The following is a 23,954-nucleotide window of genomic DNA, read 5'->3' on the forward strand; positions in this document are numbered from 1 at the left end:
AGCTGCCTCCAGTTGCTGAGAGATCGCAGGAAGCAGTGGGGAGGTGCAAAGAGACCAGAGCAAAGGAAAGCATGCGTGGACCCAGCTGTCAGGAGAGATATTTTTCAAGAGTCCCTAACTTATAGAAGAGAAGCATTTGGAAATCAGGATGATTCTTCTCTATGACAGCAAGAAAGAAGAGGCCAAGAAAATCTCACAACTGTGGAGAAGCCGGAGAATTATGTGCAGCAGTCAGGGACATTTGCATCATAAGCTGAAGGAATTTTGAAACCGTGGCCCCTTTTCCTGGTACCGCCAGCTTCCCCTGCCAGATCCTGTAGGAGCAGCGAACACGTGTGCTGGAGAATGTCCGAAAGTGAGAATCTGAGGGTCACGGAAACCAGCTTGCTGAAAAGAGGTCCAGAGAACACTCAGGGAACAAAAATCAAGCGTGTCCTCACAAAACTATTTTCCCAGCAGACCCCAGGAAATGAGCACTGGTCCAAGATGTCCAGATGTCCAGTCACACTCTTCTGGAAAGCTTGGCCCCAGAGTAGGGGGACAGAGAGAGGACATATATAAACAAACCATCTTGAAACTAGCCTGGGGTGTCTAAGAGAAACATGCCCACTTCTCCTGGTGCAACTTCCTGTCATAGTCTTGAGGTCAAATTGTTAGATGGCTAGGGAAAAAAGATATGAAGGGTATAAATTTAAATATTAGTAAGAATATGTTTAAGACAAGTACTGTAGCTCACGCTTGTTGCAATCCTAGCTATTGGGTAGCCTGAGAACTGGAGGATCATGGTTTGAGGCCAGTCAAAGGAAGAAAAGTTCTCAAGACCCCTTCTCTACCTACAGTTAGGCACAGTGATTGGTACATACTTGCAAGCCTAAACAATCTGAAGGGCTAAGAACTGGAGGACTGCAGTTCCAGGCCAGTCTTGTAGACTCTATCTCCACAAAGGGAGGCTGGATGCAGTGGTGTGAGCCTACTGTCTGTGATATTAGCAAGCCTAAAGTAGGCAGCTCACCGTTCTGGTAAGCACCAGCGACAAGAAAAGGTCCCCATCCTCAAAAGAAGCAGTGAAAAACAGAGATGAGGGCATGGCTCAAGCAGAAAAGCACCAGCCTCACAAGAGCAAGACTATGAGTTCAAATCCTAGTGCAGTGAAAAGGGGGGAAAATGCTTTTTTTTTCCCTCATAGGTAATGGAATTACATGTGGCATTTCATTTACTCTTTCTTGTCTGTATGTTTAATTATCGTTTACACTTAGATGTCATTGTTTATCATGACTATATATAGTTTGAAGCAGTGTTGGCCTTAAAAAGATAAAAATATTGAATTAAGATGCGTCATGTTGATGTTACATACTTTAATAAAATTGCTGCCTCTGAAAATGTAACACCAATGCTTTTCTCTTAAGTGCATTGGGTATGTTTATTTGACCGTGGATGTATTTATTCCAATGGAATGCCTTTCCTCTGAGAGCTGTAGTTACTCTCAAAACATCCGTCAAAGAAAATTAAGGGAAAATTATTCAAGTCCATGTTATTAAGAAGAAATGAATAGAAACAGCACAGTCTCCCTTCTCCTCCCCAAAATAACAACAAAACAAAACCAGAGAAGCCTAAGGAAGCAAAAAATAAAACAAAAGAGAAGTACCAGGAATTAACTACCTCCTACAATTTGGAGAGAAGAGTGTGTTGTTATTTAACATAGTTAAGGTAATTCTAGACAAGACATTTCATTTCCTAGTTTTCACATAATATATCACAAGATTTCTACAGTCATTCATACACGTTTGGCTTTGAGAACTCAGAGAAGAACTTTGAACTGTGGTGGTTTACTTCTGCAGAGAGGAGAGGCTTTGCCAACACATGGGTCAGTACATTTCCACTGTGGTGCTCTGACCATGGGTGGCTTTAAACCTTTCTCAATACAACTGCAAGAAAACAGGGCCCTGGGACTCTTGGTCACTAGGTTGTTCAGGGATCCTGGGAAGCCTGGAAGAGTAAGAATCAAGGCAATGGTGAGTCTAGATTAAGGAGGAAAGGCTGGGAAATGCTGAGACACCAGCTCCCATACAGTTCCCTGGGCTCCTCCTGAGCAGTAAGGGAGACCCCAGTAGAAAGGAGTGTGACCCCTGTGGGTGTGAGCCTCTCTGTGCAGAGCTCTGGCCTTGCACGAGGGGTCATCCAGAACTGATGGCCCAAAAGGTCCTTGAGGTCCAATAGATGTTCCCCCAGGTGGTACCTGTGTGCCTGTAAGCATATACCCTGGGCTTCCTGAACCCAGAACTCCCTCTAACTTCCCTGTGGATGGGCAAGGGCACGGGGGAGACAGGTTAATGGGTTTCTTTCTGTTAGAAGGACCAGAAGCAGTCATTAACCTGAATGTGAACAAACTTACTTTTGAAACAGTTGCACAGGAATTTTGCTGAGTATATGATTTTGCTTTTATATCTTTCCATGACTCTATATATGCATAGACATCAGACAAAAGAGCATGGGAGGGTGGAGGGGGAATCTCTCTAACTTCAAAAGAGTTGCTCTAAAATAAATTCAGGCCCAAGCCAGGTCTGATCCTCCTGGCTTGTCCTCTGGAACCCAGTCATTCCCACCCTTCATCTGGTCCTGTGTCTACCCAACTCTTACCACAGATCCCAAGATTGCCCTTCCTCTCAGCGCCAGTGCTGGGTCACTCAGACTACTGTGCCTTTACCCTCAAGAAGTCATCTCCTTCTTCTAAATACTGGAAGCAAATTTGGCCACCTGGTTCTGAGAGTCTGGGACATTTTGGATTCCAAATAGTCTATCTTATACTTCCATTGACTTTTCCTGTCACCAAAACCATAAGCCACCAAGGATAAATCCATTTTTACTCTAGTTGATAGTTATAGTATATACTTACTCCTTAATCAGGCCTTAAGCTTCTTACATATAAAGTTTATGGATACTTAGAAGTACCTAGTACAGGACTGTATAAGAAGAATACGTAGGTAGGTAGGTAGGTAGGTATGTAGGTAGGTAGACAGACAGACAGATACATACATACATACACACATTCATACATACATACATGTATATAGACATATATAGACAGATACATAAATTCATAGAAAGATAATCCTATGCTCTCTTAACATCAAGTTATCTCCCTTCTCTGGAAGTCCAATATCTTCATAACTTAGCATATTGAAAAGGATTGTCTCAATCAAAAATGATAAAATTCAGTCGTAATAGTATGAGAAAATAATATGAGCTCTAGGTCCTAAGCCCAAGACCAAGTGTAACAGATAGAATAATGTCCCCAAAGAAATGGATATCCTCCAAAGGCCCAAGGCCTGTGGAAAGGGTGATTTCCTGTCAACAGAGAAGGCTGTGTGGGGATGGAATTGAGGAGGCTCACAGCTGGCCCAGATGGGGAACCTGGCCTAGACCATCCACAGGAGTCTTTTGTGAAAGAGGAAGGCAGAGGCACCCTGCAGGGAAACTGCATGAGTAGACTTCAACCTGCCATGGCGGGTTTTGTAGTTGGAGGAAGGTGCCAGGAGCCAAGGAATGTGGGCAGCCTCTAAAATCTGGACAAGGCAAGAAAAAGACACTTCTCCTGAGCATCCCTGCCATGTGGCCCATTTCTGACTTCTAATCTCCAAAATGGGTAAGATAATTAACACATATTATTTTAAGCCACGAGATTTGTGATGATGTGTTACAGTATCCACAGGATACTGAGACACTTAGCAAAATAACTAGTATGAAAGATGCAGTTTATGCCAGGCACCATGTCAGATAAATCCTATATTTCATTATCTCTTTTAGTCCTCATCTCATCTCTGTGCTGAATGTATTATTGCCCTAATTGATGAGCCAAGAGTTTGTTTGACAAGTGTGCCTGGTGGTCCCCTGGTATAGCTTTGAGGAGAGTCTGTATTTGTCCAAGTCTTGCTACTTAGTGACTATAGCATCATGTTCAAACTCCCTTGGGAACTTCAGTCCTAAAACATAAATCTAAGGACAACTACCTTGCTGGGTTGTTGCAAATGTACCAAGAATATAATTGATTCTTGGTTGCATGACACCTGTCCTCAAGCTGAGCAGAGATGATTACTAGTTTTGTTACTATAAATGCTATGCATATCCAGTAAATAGATCATTACTGATTACTAAATTAAAGATGAATAAGAAGACTGTAAGTGACTAGATAAGCAGGAGGCTAAGATCTGAGGATCATGGTTCAAAGCCAGCTCAGGCAGGAAAGCCCATGAAACTCTTGTCTCCAATTAACCACCAGAAAATAGTTAGTGGCTCTGTGGCTCAAGTGGTAGAATGTTCACCTTGAGCTGAAGAGCTGAGAGACAGCACCCAGGCCCAGAGTTCAAGCCCCATGACCAAAAAATAAAAAATAAAAGACTCTAAGAGACATACAAAATGTAGATTTGACTGGAACGGCATGACAGTATTCAGAAGGCAGAGGTAGAAGGATCAGGGCCAGACATCAGCTCAAACAAAGTTAGGACAAGACCCTATCTGAAAAACAAGCTAAAAACAAAAGGATTTGGGGCCTGTCTAGCAAGCACAGGACCCTAAGTTCAATCCCCAGTGACACAAAAACAACCAAACAAATAAATAAAGTATAGATTTACTGAAAACATGACCTGAATTGAGTTAATATGGAAGATTCCTGGAGGCCAGGAAGAAGATAGACTACTAGGCCAAAAGAAGAAAACCACTAAACCACAGATCTTGGTAAGAAGAGGGAGAGGTCAATCTGTCTTGAGGGGGGCATTGCTTCAGGAGATGGGAGATGCTCTGATTGTCAAAATAAATCTACCTGAGATTGGTTGCCAGCTTGAGATGTTTAAATACATTTCAAAGAATCCACACTTCTGAACATGGTTCCCATGAAACATCAACCCTGCCTATTGCACTCCCAAAACAAGTAAAACCTTGTTCAAAGCTGTGCAACTTAGTTTGGAAGGCACAGCAGACCCCATCACCCTCCAGAGAGTCTAGCATGCCTACTGCCATTATGCCCGTTGCCATGGAAAGAGCCCTGAGGATTGAACAGCACAGAAACATGTAGGTATGCTTTATCTCGAATTTCCCTCTTTAATCACAGGGACTTGTTCTGAAATATTACTCATGACCACCCACTCCTGAGCTCTAGCATTTGCTAAAACAAACACAGGGGAATTGCAGGTTTGGTTTCTAATGGGGATGTGGATAACGAGTTGAAGAGGAGATAGAGATTTGCTGCAGGCAATAGGTTGGGGGCCTGGCTGCCGTGGGAATGAGAAGGAAATTATTTATTAGAAAAACAACGCAAAGAGACAATCAACCAGACTTGATGACTGATTAGCAACAGGGGAGAGAAATGCCAGAAATATGAGAAATAACATTAAGGCTCAAAACCTGTGCAGCTGGGAGAAGGTGGTGCCAGAATTCAGTCAATAACTAGGCACTGGAAAGAGTGAAGACCCCTCTAGCCAACTCCCAACTCAGACAATTTGGTGAATCAAAAGTTGCAACTGTGAATAAAATTCAAATGCAGTACTTTCCAAGAAGAATGTGCCTCCCCAAATGATCCAGAGTGAAGATCTCCCACATTTGCATCTTGCCTAAGAGTGAGTTAAGAACCTCAAAGTTTGGACAACTCTGAAACTGAAATGAAGAAGGAATCAGAGGGAGTTGTGGAAGAGGCAGAACTGTGAACTTATACTGGACAAAAACACAAAAAGCAAAAGGAAACTAGATCCAGTGTGCTAAAAGAAAACGGAAGGGCAGAGCAGAAGACAGGAAACAATAGTTGAAAGGCACTAATGTGGTAATGAGGTTCAAGTGGCACTTACCTAGAAAGGGACTATGATACGAGTAAGAATGGGGCATGGTCATCAACTTTACAGCAAAGAGCAATACACAGGGCAGCTAAGAAGCCACGTTGCCATAATGCGATATTGCCAGCAAAGGTGGGAACTAGTAATACAAGAAACTGAGCTTGTTAAAGCAGCCTCAAAAATATAGATAAGTTTTTATAAAGGTGAGAAAATACAGCTTTCAATCCCTAATCATTTAAAAAGAAAAAAGAAAAGAAAAGAAAAGAGAAGAGAAGCTGGCAAACATCACACATTTTTGAAGGCAAAAACGCCAAAATTAATAAAAACACTGTTCGATGACTTCTCATCGAACAGTGTTTAAAAGTTTGGCCTTCAGAATGGCAGGGATTAGAGAATTAACTGACCTCACACTTTTTAATTTCTGTGACCTTAGATCACACATTGGTAAGACGGGGTGAACACATTCTGCTTCACAGCATTATTGCGTGAGACTTGAAGAGCAGATGCACAGAAGGCATTTATCTCAAAGTCCACTAGGGATTAACATTCTCCAAACCCAGCTATGATATAACGGGCAATTGTATAGAAGCAACTTTCGTTGATCTCATTTTGTTCCTAAGAGACATAAAAGAGTAAACCTGCCTCCCTGTGGCTGATAGTCATGTGTCATTGGGTCCAGAGGTTTCCACAAAGCATATTTTTAGATGTCTAATTTGGGATCTGCATTATTCATTTATTGGCTCATTTAGATGTATTTCAGGTATGCCATCATCAGGTACTTCAGCCACGCCTAGATACATCTTTCTTGACATTTAAGATGGTGGCTTGACTAAAGTGTGTGAGATGCCGTATGTGTGTGTGTGTGTGTGTGTGTGTGTGTGTGTGTGTGTGTGTGTGTGTATTTCATTCAAAACTATGCAAGAAGGTGACGTATTTTGGCTATCCCTTTTATTATATTTAAGAAATAGTACAAAGAAGTTCATTTTTCAACTTGTCCATTTCTGAGTGCAGGGCATCTTGGTCAGTGTCTCCCCTTCCATTGGTTTCTCCTGTCTCTCCCAACCCCACTGCTCCCCTCAGGTAACCCAATGATTCAATAATACTACATCTACTTTAAAATGTGCCCAAACAAAAATCCAAAGAAGCCTATAAGCTCATTGAGAGTTTAACAGGTTTTTAAAAATGTATGTCTTAGTGTTTATCAGTTAATAGAGCAATTAATTCATCAGTGGCACTGTCTAATTTATAGTTATTGCTAGTCCCCTGAGTATATGCTATTTCACTGTCTTAATCCTTACATAGAGTTCCACATACTGAAAAAAAAAAATGTCCTTCCAGAAACCCCCACTTTCCATGATTCAGAGCCTTGTCTTATTTTTAATTATTTAAGAAATGGGTCTTATTTTTAATTATTTGAGAAATAAGCCCCCAAAAGTGGGACTGTAGAAATCACTTGAATTACTGTGTTTTGCTACATCTATTGTAAGCATCACCAGCAAGCCAATTATCACTAATAAGTATTCATTCAGCAGAAAAAATGTGCAGGTACTATCTCAGCTCTTCCTGTTAGACTACCCCCAGAAAGGGTAGGAGGCTGGCTCAGAGTGAGAGTCCATACACTCATTTAATTCCTAGATGATCCTGCTCTTTCTCACTCTGGTAAACATTATACACAGAGTTCTTTAAAGTTTAAAACTACTACTTTAATATTGCAAGAAATTTTAGGGAGCGCCAGTGGCTCACACTGTTAATCCCAGCTACTCAGGAGACTGAGATTTGAGGACTGCAATTCCAAGCCAGCCCAGGCAGGAAAAGTCCATGATATTCTTATCTCCAATCAACTATCCAAAAAGCCAGAAGTGGATCTGAGGCTCAAGTGATAGAGCTCTAGCCTTCACCAAAATAAGCTCAAGGTCAGTGCCCAGGCCTTGAGTTCAAGCTCTAGGACCAGCAAAAGAAAAGAAAAGAATTTTTTTTTTGGGTCCAGTCGTGGGGCCTGAACTCTGGGCCTGGGCGCTGTTGCTCAGCTCTTCAGCTCAAGGCTAGTGCTCTACCACTTGAGCCACAGCGCCACTTCTGGCTTTTTTCTTATGTGGTGCTGAGGAATTGAACCCAGGGCCTCAAGCATGCAAGGCAAGTGCTCTACCACTGAGCCACCTTCCCAGCCCAAGAAAAGAATTTTTTTAAGGGAGGTCTTTATTTCTTCCTGAAAAAAATACCAATTTCTTGAGCTGTCAATAAAGGGGAAACAACAAAACACCAGAAAAATGAACAGACATGGAAAAACCACCCAGGCCTATTTGCTGGCCAGCTCAGAGCACATGAACCATCACTATCATCTGAGCAGACAAGTAAACATACTACTAAGTAGAAAAGGCTTGGGAACTTGAGTGTCCATGTCTCCTAGTTGGAGCAGAGAAAAAAAAAAAAAAAAAGTATTAAATCAAGAACTGCTTTCCAATCTATGGTTCTACAGACCCTTGAGAACCTCTCTCCTTTTCTCTAACCATAGAAATGACAAAGGAGGCAAGGGAAGTAATTGTCACCAGGCTCTGAGGGCAGCTGTGGTAGAAAGTCAGGGTCCCTAAGTTCAAAGTAACCCCAACCTCAAAACCTCAGTTTCCTCAGCTGTAAACTGGAGCTGATGATATCACATGGCCACTAGTATGGCCATGAGAATCCAATGAAATCCAATTGGGCAACCCATAACCATGTCTGGACATAGAGCAGATGGGAAACATTATATTCGCTGCCACTGTGCTACTAGCACAGTGTTTTTCTTTTCTGATGGCGATGAGGCTGAGGGTGGCGGTGGTGGTAACCATTGCCAACTCACAAAACACACACTGGTGGCACACTCACTAAGGATCAGCTCCTACTACCAATGGCAGTTCTACGGGGGTTAGAACTCACTGAGCGCAAAGCTAGCTATTAGTGGACAGTGACAGATATTGTACCAATTATTGCTGAACGCTTTCAGTCCCCTTCAACTCTACATTGATTCACAGCCAGAAATGTTAAAGTAATGGTATCAATTAAAACAAAAGAGCACAGAAAACAGAAAAGAAACTGATTTCCTCATATTCTCTTCACGCATGGTCTCTGTATGGAGTCCAGTGGGGTTCACTCAGACCAGTATGTAGGCCAGGTTTAAGGAGCCAGGTGCTGAGCTTAATACCTCCAAGGCAGAGCTAAAGTTGGTAACATCAATTCTTTTTTTTTTTTCTTTTTTTGGTTGGTTATAAGGCTTGCACTCTAGGCCTGGGCACTGTCCCTCAGCTCTTTAGCTCAAGGCTAGCACTCTACCTCTTAAACCACAGTGCCACTTCCCGGTTTCTGGTGTTTTATTGGGGATAAGAGACTCACAGAGTCTCCTGCCTGGACTGGCTTTGAACTGCAATCTTCAGATCTCAGCCTCCTGAGTAGTTAGGATTACAGGTGTGAGCCACCAGCACCAGGCTCCATCAATTCTTATTCTGCAAACATCTGCTTCAAGTTTCCCTGAATTCCTGAGTTAAGGACATCCTGTCAGGTGAAAGGACATGGAGACACTTTATAGTCTCCGAGGCAGAAAACTTGATTTGATTTGCAGAACCTCTGTCAGGGACATTTCTCATAAACCAGGTTGCAAGGTCAATGTTTTGTTTACTTTCTTTCCAGGGAAATTAATAAAACTCTGGTTCTCTGATTCTCTTACTCCCCCCCCCCCCATACCCTGCCCCCAGCTACCTGTAGGCTTAAGCCCAGGGGACCTAAGCAAAGGCAAATTGCACCCCTGGGCTGTCTACCTGTGACCTGTGCAGGGAGAGGATACTCTGAGAGCTGGGCAGACGCATAGCTAGAAATTAACCCCTGAGGGTTTATAAAGTCACCTTACAGTTGTCAGCCAACATGAACTGGCATTTTAGGTGGAGCCATTGATGGCTAGGGGCTCAGGGGGCTGCAATCTGTACAACTGGGGCAGGCTACCTTTGGAAGCCACCAGTGTTTAGATGATAGAGACAGTCGATTCTCTTATATAAATACGCTGGCAGCCCCTCTCTCTTTCTACACACATCCACACCCCATTTCTAACCAAAAATTCTGATGCCAAGTCTGAAAACAGACATTCTGTAAGCAAATAGTTCATCTGATTCAGGTCACTGTGGGATGGCAAGTCATGATTCCACCTATCAAGGGACATTTCACACAAAGCAAGTACCACAACACGGCACTAACTTGTAGTTACATGACACTCAGCCATGGCCAGGAGAGACTGGCTTCTGTGAGAATGTCCTACGATGGCACTTCCCAAAAGCTTTAAGGATACTTAGCTCACTTCAAATATTTTAAGAAGTACTAATAAAATGTTTATAAATAGTTGTATAATAATATAAAAACTTATAAATAAATTTTAGTAAACCATTCAAACCAAATTCCACTCTATTCTGTTAGAGAAAGTATATCCCAAACTACTAAAAGACAGCAAGGCTTTGCATACCTTCCACGGGGCTGATTGAAGAGGGCTTTCCTAGCTAGTTTTCTTTTCTTTTTTGGTACTGGGGAATTGAACCCAGGACATTTTTGTACTTGCTAGGCAAGCCTTTTACCACTGAGCTACATGCCAGCCTCCTGGCCAGTTTTGAAAAACCATCATTGTCCCTTCAGACCAATGGTGCCAAACTCATTCAGGGAAGAGCAGATCGGTGCCCCCTATTGCTTCCTACACAGAACTACTCCATACATTTATTTTGTTTCTTCTTTGTTCTGGAAGAGCCCCCAACCACTGCCAAGACCAAGGCAACTCAGAGAGGAAGAAATTGCATGATTGTAGAAGAGAATGCAAGAAAGAATCGGCATTCATATCAACTACAGAGAATCCAGGTATGTGGAATCTGTCATCTGTTTCATCTGTGTATAGGCATTCTTTCTTCATTCCATCGAAGGACTGAAGGAGCATTTGCATACACATGCTGGATAATTCAAGACACATCAGGAGTGAACACGAACACGGAAGTCCCATGTAATTACTCCACACTGCAGGCATCCAGGAGTGCACTGCACACTTTACTAGCCACCTAGCAATGGAAACAAAGGCAGCAACTTCCAACCTCGCCAGTGACATCTGCATATCTATTTGTCAGGTTAGGGAATTAAAATATAAAAATATATCCAGCGAAGCCCAAGGCTCCTGGTCTTTGGCATTCTACACTCACAAACAGCAAGCTCACATGGTTCTACTGCTGAGTTGAGCCAGCAGACATATGGGGACAAAACCTGGGGTGCAAACCACCACCTCTCATCCCCAATGTCTGTTGGCTTCTACATTCTTCGTGAATGTTGCCACTGGTCTGGCAAAGTCTTGGTTGTCATAATCTTGGAGGGACAGGTTGCTCCTGGTATTTAGTAGGTAGAGCCCAGATAGGCTGCTAAATGCCCTGCCATGCACAGGGCAGCCCCACAACCAAGAATTACCCGGCAAACTGTCAACTGGGCTGAGGTTGAAAACGCGAGATTCATGGAAAGAAGGGCACATAGGTCAATCTGAGTTTCAATATAGATCCTCTTACTTATTTGAGAACGCCCCAGCCCTAATCTACAGTCTTGTCCATGGTTTTTCTACTCTGGAAGCCCCATATTTCATAAGAGCGTTGGTACTTGACAGGGAATCCGGAAGAATGAACAGAGAGGTATATGCCAGATCCTAGATATAATGACAAAGGAATTTCCAAGTAGGAGGTCTGTAGCCATCACTAGAGGACCAGGATGGTCGACCCGGATGTAGCATGAAGAGCTGGGCACTGCTTCAAACCTTGGAAGCCATCCCATCTCTCCACTGAGCCTGAACAAATGAGCCTCGCCAAGGAGAATGCATTTAACAGCAAAGATGGAGGACCTGCTGGAGAGGAAGGGAGCTGACCCCATAGAAAGAACATGAGGGGAAGCTGACACACAGCCATCTGATGATATCATTTAGATTTGGACACGGCCTCATGCGGGGGCGTCTCAGCTTGGACCTGCTGCACACAGGTGCAGCTGGTGTCCTCTCGGTGCCCCTCCAGCTGGGTGGCTTTCTTCCCTGCCTGTTGTCTCTTGGATGACAGAAGGTATGAGCTCAGGCCCATGGCACACACAGCCCAGTATTTAACGTAGCTGCTGGTGAATCTGCTCTATGATTTCATGCCTAGCCTTCTGTCTTTTTCCTTTCCTTTTACCTTCCCTTCTTTTCTTCCTTCTTTTCTTGTTCATTTTTTTTTCTTTCCTTTCTGATATGTTACCTGTCTTCTAAGATCATCTGGAGCAGACATCTCACAATGATAAATGAATAAGGAAACTCAGCTTCACTCTCGAGTCTCACTACCCTCCTTCTGTGATTCCTAGAACATAAACTCAGATAACATGGCAAGGTTGGTCATGTGTTTGTACAAAGCTGATAAGCTGTGCTCCAGCCTGGCAACGTGATTGGCAGATGCTGCTTGTCTGTGCTCACCCAACCTGAAGGGCACCCGAGAAGTTCATCGGACCTACGTGAGGTCTGCCTCTGTTCCCACAAGGAGACATTTCACAGAGAAACAAGAACAACATTTCGTGCATTTCTGTATCCACTAATGGAGATACAGAAGAAAACTTTCATTGTAGATTCTAGGCTGTTTATCTGGAAAGGAATGAGGCTGAAAGCCCCCTCCATAGCAGCCATCCACAGAGTTTCCTCAGCGGGCCTCTGGGAGGATGATTAAAGGTAATAGTTTGAACACGTGCTTGGAAATCATTCGGTGTGTTAACCACAGCAGATTCTTCTTCCTGTGTTAATTCCTGAGCCCTACTGAGTCAGACATCCTTTGAGTTACTTTATATATTTCATGATCTTCAAAGGAAAGCTCTTTTATTAAATCTATAATTTTTTGTGCATTCCACCAGCACTTTCTTCTAGTGTCTACTTGTTTCATAGCTCTCTCACTGTTCAAGATGCATCGCACTTATAAAATGACATGTTGAAACCCATTGCATATCTGCCTACTGATAATAAATAACATACTAGCCATATAGTAGATAACAGCAACAGATACTAATAATCAATTTATATATGTTTTCTGTATATCATACAAACAATGATCCTCTACACTACTGTCTGAAAGTACGAACCAATCAAAGGGAAAATAAAACAGGATTACTTCAAGCAACATAAACTCTGATTTTAGATAAATGGGAGAGCAAACATGCTCCCATGTGGTTTCGATTGCTATGCAAATCTGCTCCTCTAAGTCAGACTGGCTCATAAAATACTTTCTAATAGATTTCCTGGCCTGGCTGATCCTGTTTATCATACATCGGAACTAATCTGGCTATGCATTACTAATACCCTTCTTTCGGTGCCCTACTTCAGAAAGTTATCTCAAAGCTATATGAATTTGAGGACTGCAAAGGCAACTTGCTAATGGATGCAGGCCTCCGTCCACGTGTAGTGTCTGAATGAAACCTGCAGCTCTCCTCCGTCCCTGAGAAGACTAGCACAGTCACAGGTGGCTTTCAGATGAGATCACGTTTAGACAGAACCTTCCAGAACTCTGTGAACCATAGCAGGAGGCAACCGCACCACCAGCCTCTTGCTTTCTCTCTGGATGCTGCTCATGTGGGATGGGGAGGGCAGGTGAGATTGGGGGGGGAGGACAGGGACACAGCTGTTTGTTTCATAAGGAGAAGGAGAACCCTCCCCGCAGATTAGAGATGTTTGCTTTTACTGGCTCCTTGCTTCTCAGCCACTAAGATTACAAATGATATTAGCAGTTTAAAACATGCATTAAATTATGTGGTCTTCTTGAAAAATCTCATCACACTATTTGTCCCCCTGATTTCTCCTAAGGATGAATTTGGATGAAAAGCTCCCCCTGTATCCCCATAGTTAGAGGCTAGCAGCTGATGATGTTCCGCGTCCCCAGGGAGGTGAGAGACCTCCCCCCTCCCCCACCCATCTTCTCCCTGCAGAATCAAAAATATGCCGAAAACTTACAACACTGTTTTTCTCATCGGCACACAAAATGCCAAACTAATACAAATAGCACATTTCCAAAAGAATGAACTTACTTTCAGTGCAAATGGGACAGCAGCCTTTTCGGTTGAGAATTTTACCCTAATTAGAAGAAAAAAGCAAAACAAAACAAAACAAAAGGTTAGTGCAAAGGAACAGAGTGTGCTACAGACAGTTGTTTTTTTTTTAATCGAATGCCAGGCACAGCAATGAAATCAAGTTGTACTTGAACTCAAGGTGCAGATGGTGATGTTGAAAATAAGGTATGTGAAATATCAGGTTCCATGGCCAGGTAAAGACATTTAGAACTCTTCCCTGTTTTTATTCCCTGACAAACAACAAGATCCCAAATGACATACTAGCGTGATTTTTCTCACATAGAAGAAAGGTGGGAGAAGTGGCACTGTAGCTCAGAATGAGAGCTTAGAATAAAAAAGCTTAGGGACAATGCCCAGGCCCTGAGTTTAGGCCCCTCACCCTTCCCATGCACATGCACGCGCGCGCGCGCACACACACACACACACACACACACACACACACACACACACACAAAGAAAAGAGAAAGAAAGCTAAGGACACTCAAGGACCCTTTCACTGATATTCAAATCCATCTCTGTAGAGATCAAGTGCAAGCCCACCTGGTCACAGGGAACTACAGGCTGCCTGCAGGCAGGGCGGCCTTGCCCAGCAGCCTCTTCCGTCTGTCTTTGCTCATGGAAACTAAACCAGAACCTGTATTCCAGCCCTGAACTCATCCCGTCTATAAATACAGTGTTTGACAGATCAAATTCAGTCCAATTTCTTCTTCCAGAATGTGGATGTTACCCATAGTAAGTCTTTGTTGTACCATCAAAGACAATGAAGCTGAGAGGGAGTTCAGACATGCAGAGTGATTTTTCCATGATATACTTGGGAATCATGCCTTTACCTACATCACATCACTTATCTTCCTTCCTTACTTCTGTCCTTCCTTCCTTCCTTCCGTCCTTCCTTCCTTCCATCACTCTCCTTTCTCCTCTTTCTCACTGATTCTTTCTCTCTCTTCTTTCTCCTTTTTCTCTCAGATCCTTTCTCTTTATTTCCCTCCCCCATTGTGTTCTCTAAATGTGTCTGTCTCTCCCTCTTTAACTGATTCTGTCTCTGTCTGTCTGTCTGTCTGTCTGTCTCTCTCTCTCTCTCTCTCTCTGTTTTCCCAGGCCAGGTAGCACAGAGACTACATCAGCTTTTGAGAGGATTTCTATAGCAGAGTGGAAGTCTCTGGAAGACCCCCATGCTGGCCTCTGAGAGGGAAAAGTGTGAAGTGAGCTGGAGGAAGGTTGGAAAGCTGCCTAGAACCAGGAAGGTGGTCCCCGAGGCGGGAGGCGGGAGCCAGGCCAGGGTGCTAACAAGCCTCAACAAGATGTGGGGGTGGATGGAGGAGGTAAGGCTGAGGGGAGAGCCTTGGGAGGGGGATGCACCTGGCCCAGACATAGCCCAGAAAGACAGAACACCAAAGAGACTGTGGCTCAGGAAAGCACTTGACCTCCCGCAGCCAAAGGACCAGAAAAACCACAGACCCTGCTGCAAGGGACAGAGCGCAGGGAAGCGGGTAAAGGCCACGGCATCCTGCCGAGGCCTGTGGAGGCCTGGGAGTTACTTGAGCCACCAGCTTGGCACGGCTTCCTGTTTTTGTCTTGTGGAATAGGGGAACCCGTTATTGCTAACATGTGCTCAGAGAGTTCATTAGCAGCCAGGGCTCCCGGAGGACTGGCATAAATAATGCGATCCCATTTTTCCCAATGAATATTTATAAGCAGGCCATGTTCAAGTCGACTTATTGTATCTCTCCTTTTTCTTAAATATGGGAAGGTTTTCAGTTTTATGTCTGAGGCTTTTTAAAACAAGACTAATTAGGGTCCTTTTTCTTTTCCTCTCACCCTTTTATTCAGTTGTGCAACGGCAACAGCTGTTGTTTTCTGTGCCTTGTTCGGTGCTAAGAAAAAAAAAACGCAACTTTTTCTTTATAATAATAACAGATGTGAATAAAATTAAAGGTTCTCTTTACCAGAGAAAGAAGGCATGTCCTAAATCTATGGATCTGTATTTTTTCCCCATTCACTGGAAGGTATTAAATAGGTTTTTCATGTTCCCAAAACGCACAAACCTTGAGAGGTTTTGAGTTGCTGAGATGAATTCAATGAGACTAGGGCTTTACCAGATAATAGTGGCTTTATTCAATGTGCAGGGCTAGGGCTTTTCAAAGAGATTTTTCTACAAGGATGCTATTTCCAACGATGGAACCAGGGTTAGAGAGAAAACTCCAGCAAAGCAAGTAGCACCAGACAGGAAAGGCCTTTTGAACGTATTTATTAATAACAAGCACATATTACTTTGACTATAAGGAGAAAGGGAGGAAAACACAAAAGGTGACTATAACTAGAAAAAGCAGCAAAAGAAAATGAGAGTAGATCTAGGCAATGAAGTTGGAGATTATTTTAGAAGGAATTGGATGCCTAGAGCACTGTTTCACATCTGTAATGCCAGCTACTAGAAAAGTTGACATTGGGTAGATCAAGGTTTGAGGACAGTTTGGGAATAAAAATGAATAGGACCCTATCTCAACCAATAATCTGGGTATCGCTCATGTCAATAAGCCCAGCTACTAGAAAATATAGGTGGGAGAATCACACCGTTCAGGCTGGCCTCGGGCAAAAATGTTAAGACTTTATCCAAAAAACACAGAAAAGAAAATAGGATGGGGCATGGCTCACATGGTAGAGCACCTGTGGATCAAGTGTGAAGCCCTGAGTTCAAATCCCAGTATCGTTAAAAAAAGAAAATTTGGGAGATGGCAAGAAGAGGTAGGGGACAAAAGGTATTTTCAGAAGGCTAGACTCTGGGTGAGGACTGCGAGAATAAAAAAAAGGACCTCGGACATGTGGCTCATCAGGACTGGGAAACTTGGGGCTCTGATTCTGTGTTCTGAGATGTCATGTGACAGGACACTAGGCAAGGAGGAAGTCCACCCACATCCCAAGTTTACCTGTGGGCAGCTGCTGACAGGGACACACTGCTTCTTGCGGCACTCCGTCCTGCCTTTCACGCAAGCGCAGATGGTGCAGTTCACTGAGGACCACATCTCTCCATCCTTCGAGACACAGCACAGAAATCTGCAGTCAGCCACAGCGGCAGGGTCTAAGCCAATCGACTGTGATCGCTTTGCAAGCGGAACAGGTCGATGCCAGCTTAGAAACAACCAATCAAAAGTGCCCATCTATGTGCGATCAATTTGACATCAAGATCAGGGAGGATTTCAAGATGAGTGTGTGTGTGAGTGTGTGTGTGTGTGTGTGTGTGTGTGTGTGTGTGTGTGTGTGTGTGTGTGTGTGTGTGTGTGTGTGTGCCCCCCTCCCAGGGAATAAGGAGAATTATACTGTGTCTAACCAAGCCCTGTTTGTTTGCTCCTTCTTAATGCACAGGTTCTTTCACATGTAGAAGACAGTATGTATGACACAACAATGTGATGCAGTAACAAAACTCTCACTTCTCTCTTCTGCACAGGACTAAAATGCTGGGTCATTACAGGCGCCAGCTACTAACTGAGATATCCACAGGTAAGAATTGCTTATTCTCAGATGTGCCAGGGTGCTAGTCCACATTGGTCAGGAAAAGAACTGAGGCTAACTCAAATTGACTTCCATGATTCAGACAAACATGTGATCAGAGCCCAGACAGAATAGCCACGGAGCACCGGGCCGGCCGGCCTGCCTGCCTGACTCTCTCCCATGTTCACAGAATGGTAGCACTTTGGCACATATTTCCAAGACTAATACCTTGCTCAGACTTTCTTGAGGAATTCCTTGGGCTCATTGGATTTGTGGATCTGCAATTGCTCAGTGCTGAGCCAGAACAGAAGAGAGGAAGAGAGGGAAAAGGAGACAGAGAGAGAGAGAGAGAGACAGAGACAGAGACAGAGAGACAGAGGTGCCTCCATGCTTGTGGGCTGAAAATAGCCCCCACAAACAACCAAATGGGGCCTGAAGACAAACCAAGAATCCCTTCCTTGGGCCTATGGTACCCATTTCCTCATCCTCTTCTTCCTGTACTCTTTGGGAGCATCCTAGCGTCTATTCAGGTGAGAATGACCTGCCTGAATCTATGTTCAAAGGAAACTAGGTGCTTTCAACGCTGAGCGTACATTTCCAGACCACTGTGTCTCTGTAACTATCTCAAGCTCTGGTCACTAGCTAAGAAGATTCTTTTACATGGTGACATAAAAGTGCTTTGTAAAAAAAATAAAAAGAAATCGTCCTTAGGGGCGGCTACTTTGTGATGGTCTTCTGGAGACAAGGGACAACTTTGTGTAAAGAGAATGGAAGCACTGCGTGGGGCATGTTGCCAGGTGTGGTGGGTCACAGCTGCTTACAGACGCTCTGAGAACCTAAACCTCGCCACCATCTGTGCCTGTGTCCTATAATAGAAGGTCTGAGGGGCTTCCACGTCCGACTCACTGCCGAAGGTCTCGATCTGCTGAGGTGTGCTGCGAAGGCACCTGTGGATGCAGTAGCTGTCTCCCTCTGAGAGAACAAATGCGATGGGAGATGGGAGGCCCAGGTTACATGGTCACTGCCCAGCTTCCCATGTGGGATGGTGAGAAACCCAATAAAACATGTGAGAAGGCAGTGGATGGCCACAGAGGACTCTTGAAGGTACTTTCTCCCTTTTGCTCAGTACTCTGCAGTACTCTACAGGAACATCTTCCCAACGGCAAACATTCTCCCCACAAGCAGTCTTCATTCAATGCTTCTGAACATATCAACCTCTTGACATGAGCCATTGTCTCAATGAGAAGAACCAGAGTCCCCAACTAAATGAGGTGCTTCTAGGCACAGGCGGGCACCTTGGCCATGACAATAGTTTAGCCCTAGTCACTGGCTGGCCACATTTAGAAAAAGTAATAATACAGTGCAGACCTTCCATATGTACGTGAGCATAAAGCCAAGGAAACACATTTCTCACACCGTTGCTTCTCTGCCTTACCTTTGTCCTAGATTCTAAATGCAGCAGTATAGATGACACTGTGCTAGAAACAAAGATGTGACAGCCACACATGTATCTGCTCGGTGGCAGGAACCTTTCAATAATCACATTAGTTCAAGGCTCCCAAGAGCTTGCCTCCTGACATACCCGGAAAATCTTGTTGCCGAACTTGCACACTTTTACATCTTCCGGGGGCACTCGTAGCAAGCATTCTTCACAGCAGGCCTCCTCACCCCTGGCGCAGCTGCCAGAGTGGGTACATTTCTTCTTACATACCACAGTGGAGTCCTGGGGGCCCAAGCATATTACAAATGAAGGGAGATGCTCTACAAAGTAGCACAGCTGGCCCTCCCTTCCCAACCTATAGCTGACGGCTCTAAACCTTCCTCTCTCATGTCACATTTTAATGTGCTGCCATAAACCTTACATGCACTTCAAAATGTATTTGTTGGTTAACATACACTAGACTACGAGAGAGCCATAGCCAGCATGAGCCGCATGTCCAGCCTTCCAAGGGTTCAGTAACTTCATCTCATGTCGCTGGTCACCTCTTGCCAGCGTGTGGCAAGAAAGCTCAGCTCACTCTAGACCAGCCCAGTTCCCTTGTCCTTATTCATTATACATGAACATGCCCTTCTCAGGTCTCTTCTTTTGCCTTATGCTGCCCTTCAGAGTTTAACATAAAGGCAGACAAGCTTGATCAAAGAGTAAAGATTAAAGGCTATCTACCCTCAAGATGAAATTGCCCACGCTCACAAAGGAAGGGAATGAGTGATTCTAAAACTGGAACCTGAGTTCTAAATCCTCCCACAGGAGCTATGACCTTGGCAAGGCTGCTTAACCTCTGGGGTGACAACTTAAACAAGTGATATTCTACCTCTCATCTCTCAGTCTCACATACAGCTAATATGTAAAATGCAAAACACAAAGAAATGATCATAAACCAACTCATAAATCATAAGGGAAAAAAAAATCCCACAATCTTTGGTCAAGCTACGTCTCTTGATTCCTAGTTGGAATGAAAGGACATTCACTAATTCTCAAATGATGCACATTTAACGGTAGATTTCCCAGGCATATGTGAAGGCACACACATATGCCACGCAGATACACACACATGAGATACATTTACACAAATACTCATCTGTGGGACTATGTGCCTAGCATTGTGTTAGGCAATGAGAATATCGAGATGGATGAAGCATGTCTGCCCTCAAGGTGCAAGAGAGGTAGCCTTGTACACAAATAAAAGGCAATTAATTAAAACAGCAAATACGAGTGCAAAGGCATTAAAAGACTGCGGATTCCTGGAGAAGGTGGCCTCCAAGATGGGTGGTTGTGGGTGAAGCAAAGGTGGCTAATAAAATTGGGGACTACAAGCAGAGAGATCATTGAATCTGAACATAGACCAAAGACTGTGCTCAGAAAACTAGGAGATGGCTTCCTGCACCTGCCCTGGAAATCATGGAAGGCACTGGATGGAGATTCTGGAGAGAGAAAGTACTGAGCAGGCAGAAAATAATATCGACTGCCCCAAATTATTACTGTCTGATGCTTGGAGTACCCATTCTCCCCCAAGACGGCTATGAATTTGTGCTCTGATAAAACCACGCTTTCAGGGAAATGACTAATTGCAGATCTTCCCAAGTACAAGGTATGCCTGGCTCTATTATCTCTCACAGAGGCCTTGAGACCCCCGAGTGATCCGTGCGTGACTAGTGCCCCACTCACTGGTCACCTGATGCCCTGAGATCAGGACTGCAGTGTGCATCAGCAGAGGCCTGGGGCTCCCCTGTGCACACTCAGGAAGTTCATGGTGTGAAGGAGAAGCCCTGGGGATGGAGGCCATGTCCCACACAGGGAGTTGGTGCATGTTCAGGGCAGGACAAAGCACCTCAGGAAGACATTCTTAGGACTGGGAATTTCTTAGCAATCAGAGCTGGGGAGCACTGGGTCCCTGACCACACCCTGAGGTGGAGTGTGCTCCTCAACAAAGCCAAGCTACCGACTCCTACTGTCACTGCCCATAGTTTCTCTCCCTCGCCTAAGCTATGAGAAACAACCATCTTCACCACCACCAAGATAAATTATTTGATATTCATGTCAAACAATTGTCTGGGTTAACTCACTAATGAGAGATCCCCAAAGCTCTCCGTGATGAATGCCCATATTTTAGTTGTTAAATATAATCCACTGCATAAGTACACTCAACAAATGTGTGGTGTATACTCTATTCAACTTCTGCAGCAGTTAGATCCTTCCCTCATCAAGAATTAAACTTTCGGCTGCTTTTCTGAGAAAAGTAAGCAATGGTTCAATTTTGGTCACACTTGCTCGATACAAAGGACATAAATACTCCCTTCTCTAACAGCCAGGTTTATCTTTGTGATGAGCAATAAATCTATAACTTTTTCTGCTCATAAGTGCAATTAAAGCTATTTCTACCACCAGGTGTGGTACAGAATTCATCTTACATAATTAGTCACAGAGCACACAGCCCTGGGTCCTTGTTTGACGTTAGAGGATCTGTATGCAGTCCCTATGAGATTGGACCTCATCATCAAGCCCTAACTTGTTGGTCCCAGAAGATGGCAGTGACTCATAATATGTGTCCTCTGTGTGACTTTGAATATGACTTTACTTGTCAAATGGCTCACGAATATTCCCCACCCCCTAAATAAAACACCATCATAGCAGTTCTATAACCTTAACTCCATCATAGCCCTAACCCCTCTCACCATAGGCCACACCCCCAGCAACTTACCCTGCATGTGCATGTGGTACAGTTATCATAGACAAATGAGGATCCATTGTCATAGACATCACTTCGAAACAGGCAGCTCCCAGAAGGAAGATCAAACACTTTCCTCTGACCTGCAGAAAGACAACACTGAGTAAGCAAGGCACAAGCCAGGGATGTCCTATTGTATCCTCAACAACTGTAACACAGAACTCTTCAACATTCTCACAAGACCAGGTGAATCTTGTGAACATAATCAGAGCACTGATCAGACATGGCCAGAAAACTCCTAGCCACTGTATAGAAAAGCAGATTTCATCATTAACCTTATAGTTTCAACAAGTTATTATCACATGTCCAGCATAACCAACCAAGAGATCTTAGACCCAAGCTGCCCTCCAGAGGCTCCCAGTCCACTGAGAAGATAATCTCATACAAGGTTACTTTAGTTCATCAACACGGTAAGTTCTAGAAACAAGCCAACCTGGAACTATGACAATAAAGAGGTCATATAAGACTTCTTTGAGGGTGTCATGTTTATCCCCCAAAGTAGGTATTAATGGTTGGTAGGTAGGTAGAGGTAAAAAAAGTCAAGATAACTCAACAGTTAAAATTAGCAAGAAGAAGGAGAAGGAAGAGTGGGGGGGGGGGGGGGGGGAGAGGGAGGGGAAGGAAGGACTAAGGAATTCATATTTGCTATGCTCTAAACATTTGTTTGCCCACAAATGTCTGTGGCAGCCTCATCACCAATGTGAAAGTATTAGATAGTACTAGAGATTATTAGATAGTGTTAGTACTATATAGTATTAGACAGTACTCGATAGAATCAGTGTCATTATTACATAGTGTTAGATAGCATTAGATTGTACCAGATAGTATTGGGCCTTTAAGCACTGATTAGGTCACAAGGGTGAATTCATCCTCATCAAGGGGATTAGTGCCCTGAAGAAAAAAGCCCAGGAAAGACTTTGCTACCTTTTCCATCATATAAAGACTTAGTACATCTAGGTCTAAATTTGGGCCCTCACTACACACAGACTCTGAAAGCACTTTGATCTTGGATGTCCCAGCTTCCAGAACAATGAGAAATACATTTCTGTTATTTATTAGCTAACTCATTGAGGCCTGAACAAGTTCACACAGAGTCTCAATAAAGAAATTGCACAAAGATATAACTCACAGCATATGTGGAGGAAGAATCTAACGCTACCTGCCAAATGTCTAATCTTTTATGAACCTAATATCTCTGCAGAGTTAGCTTGGTTTCTTCCTCACATGACTGATGAACAAAAGGCCAAAAGTTTTTTTGAAAGAAAGAAGGGAGGGAGGGAGGGAGGGAGGGAGGGAAGGAAGGAAGGAAGGAAGGAAGGAAGGAAGGAAGGAAGGAAGGAAGGAAGGAAGGAAGGAAGGAAGGGAGAGCAATTCCAAAGTGTGAGATCCAATTTCTCCCTCTCTTTCAATAGTTGAGTTTATTCCCTGAAACACGGGAAACCAGGTGGCTCATGCCTGTAATCCTAGCTACTCAGGAAGCTGAGATCTGAGAATCATGGTTCAAAGTCAGCCACGGCAGGAAAGCCCGTGAGACTCTTATCTCCAATTGACCACCAGAAAACCGGAAGTGGCGCTGTGGCTCAAGTGGTAGAATGCAAGTCTTAAGCTGAAGAGCTGAGGGACAGTACTCAGGCCCAGAGTTCAAGTCCCATGACCAACCAAAAAAAAAAAAGACTTATAAACCAATGATTCATGATCACTAATTAAATTTATATCCACCCTTCTCTTTCCTCTTGAAAAATAAGATTAATAGCAACATAGCCTAATCGGTAGGCCCAATGAAAGGCTCCAATTATCTATAAACATAAACTAAAGGCTATGCTTATAATCAAGAGTTGTTGAAAATACCAATTTTGGGAATGAGGAAAAATGTTCTCTGCTTATCAGTAAAGTTCAAGGCCCAGTACAGATGCAGAAACCTTCACTTGGGTGCTTGTCCTCAAGAGATAACAATGAATTACACTTTGAACTCCCTAATGACCTTGAGTATGATTTTTCCAGGCCCCACTCACTGCATTCATAATATGGGTCAGCAATGTCACCTTACAATATTCACCACCTCCATCTATTTTTCTATGAAGGTACACAATCAAAAAATTTTCTAGCAAAATGATTGTTAATATCACAACCCACACAGGCTGATATGTACACTCCCAAGTCCTAAGACTCTTCCATTCCATGAGAGCTTATACACTGAATGAGAGGATTACCAATAAAATACAAAATTCACTGTCCCTAAATATCCCTCTAGGAAATCCCTTCAAGGTTGTCTGAACTGTTGGGAAGCTCTGTGCACCTCAAATCACATGGATTTTCCCCC

The 23,954-nt window shown here is 43.7% G+C and overlaps 1 protein-coding gene across 1 annotated transcript in view; it reads right to left on the reverse strand.

Moving 5' to 3' along the window:
• Bmper (BMP binding endothelial regulator) overlaps positions 1–23,954 on the reverse strand; it is a 222,515-nt gene that overhangs the window by 74,975 nt on the left and 123,586 nt on the right. Inside the window, exons 8-11 of the mRNA XM_042695043.1 lie at positions 21,608–21,717; positions 18,991–19,131; positions 16,847–16,951; positions 13,881–13,926 (exon numbers count right to left, since the gene is read on the reverse strand). Of these exons, the coding sequence (XP_042550977.1) occupies positions 13,881–13,926; positions 16,847–16,951; positions 18,991–19,131; positions 21,608–21,717 (402 nt within the window). The remainder of the gene's footprint in view (positions 1–13,880; positions 13,927–16,846; positions 16,952–18,990; positions 19,132–21,607; positions 21,718–23,954) is intronic.

The sequence above is a fragment of the Dipodomys spectabilis genome, unplaced genomic scaffold (assembly GCF_019054845.1).
Source record: "Dipodomys spectabilis isolate Male_0828 unplaced genomic scaffold, ASM1905484v1 ptg000178l, whole genome shotgun sequence".
NCBI lineage: Eukaryota > Metazoa > Chordata > Mammalia > Rodentia > Heteromyidae > Dipodomys > Dipodomys spectabilis.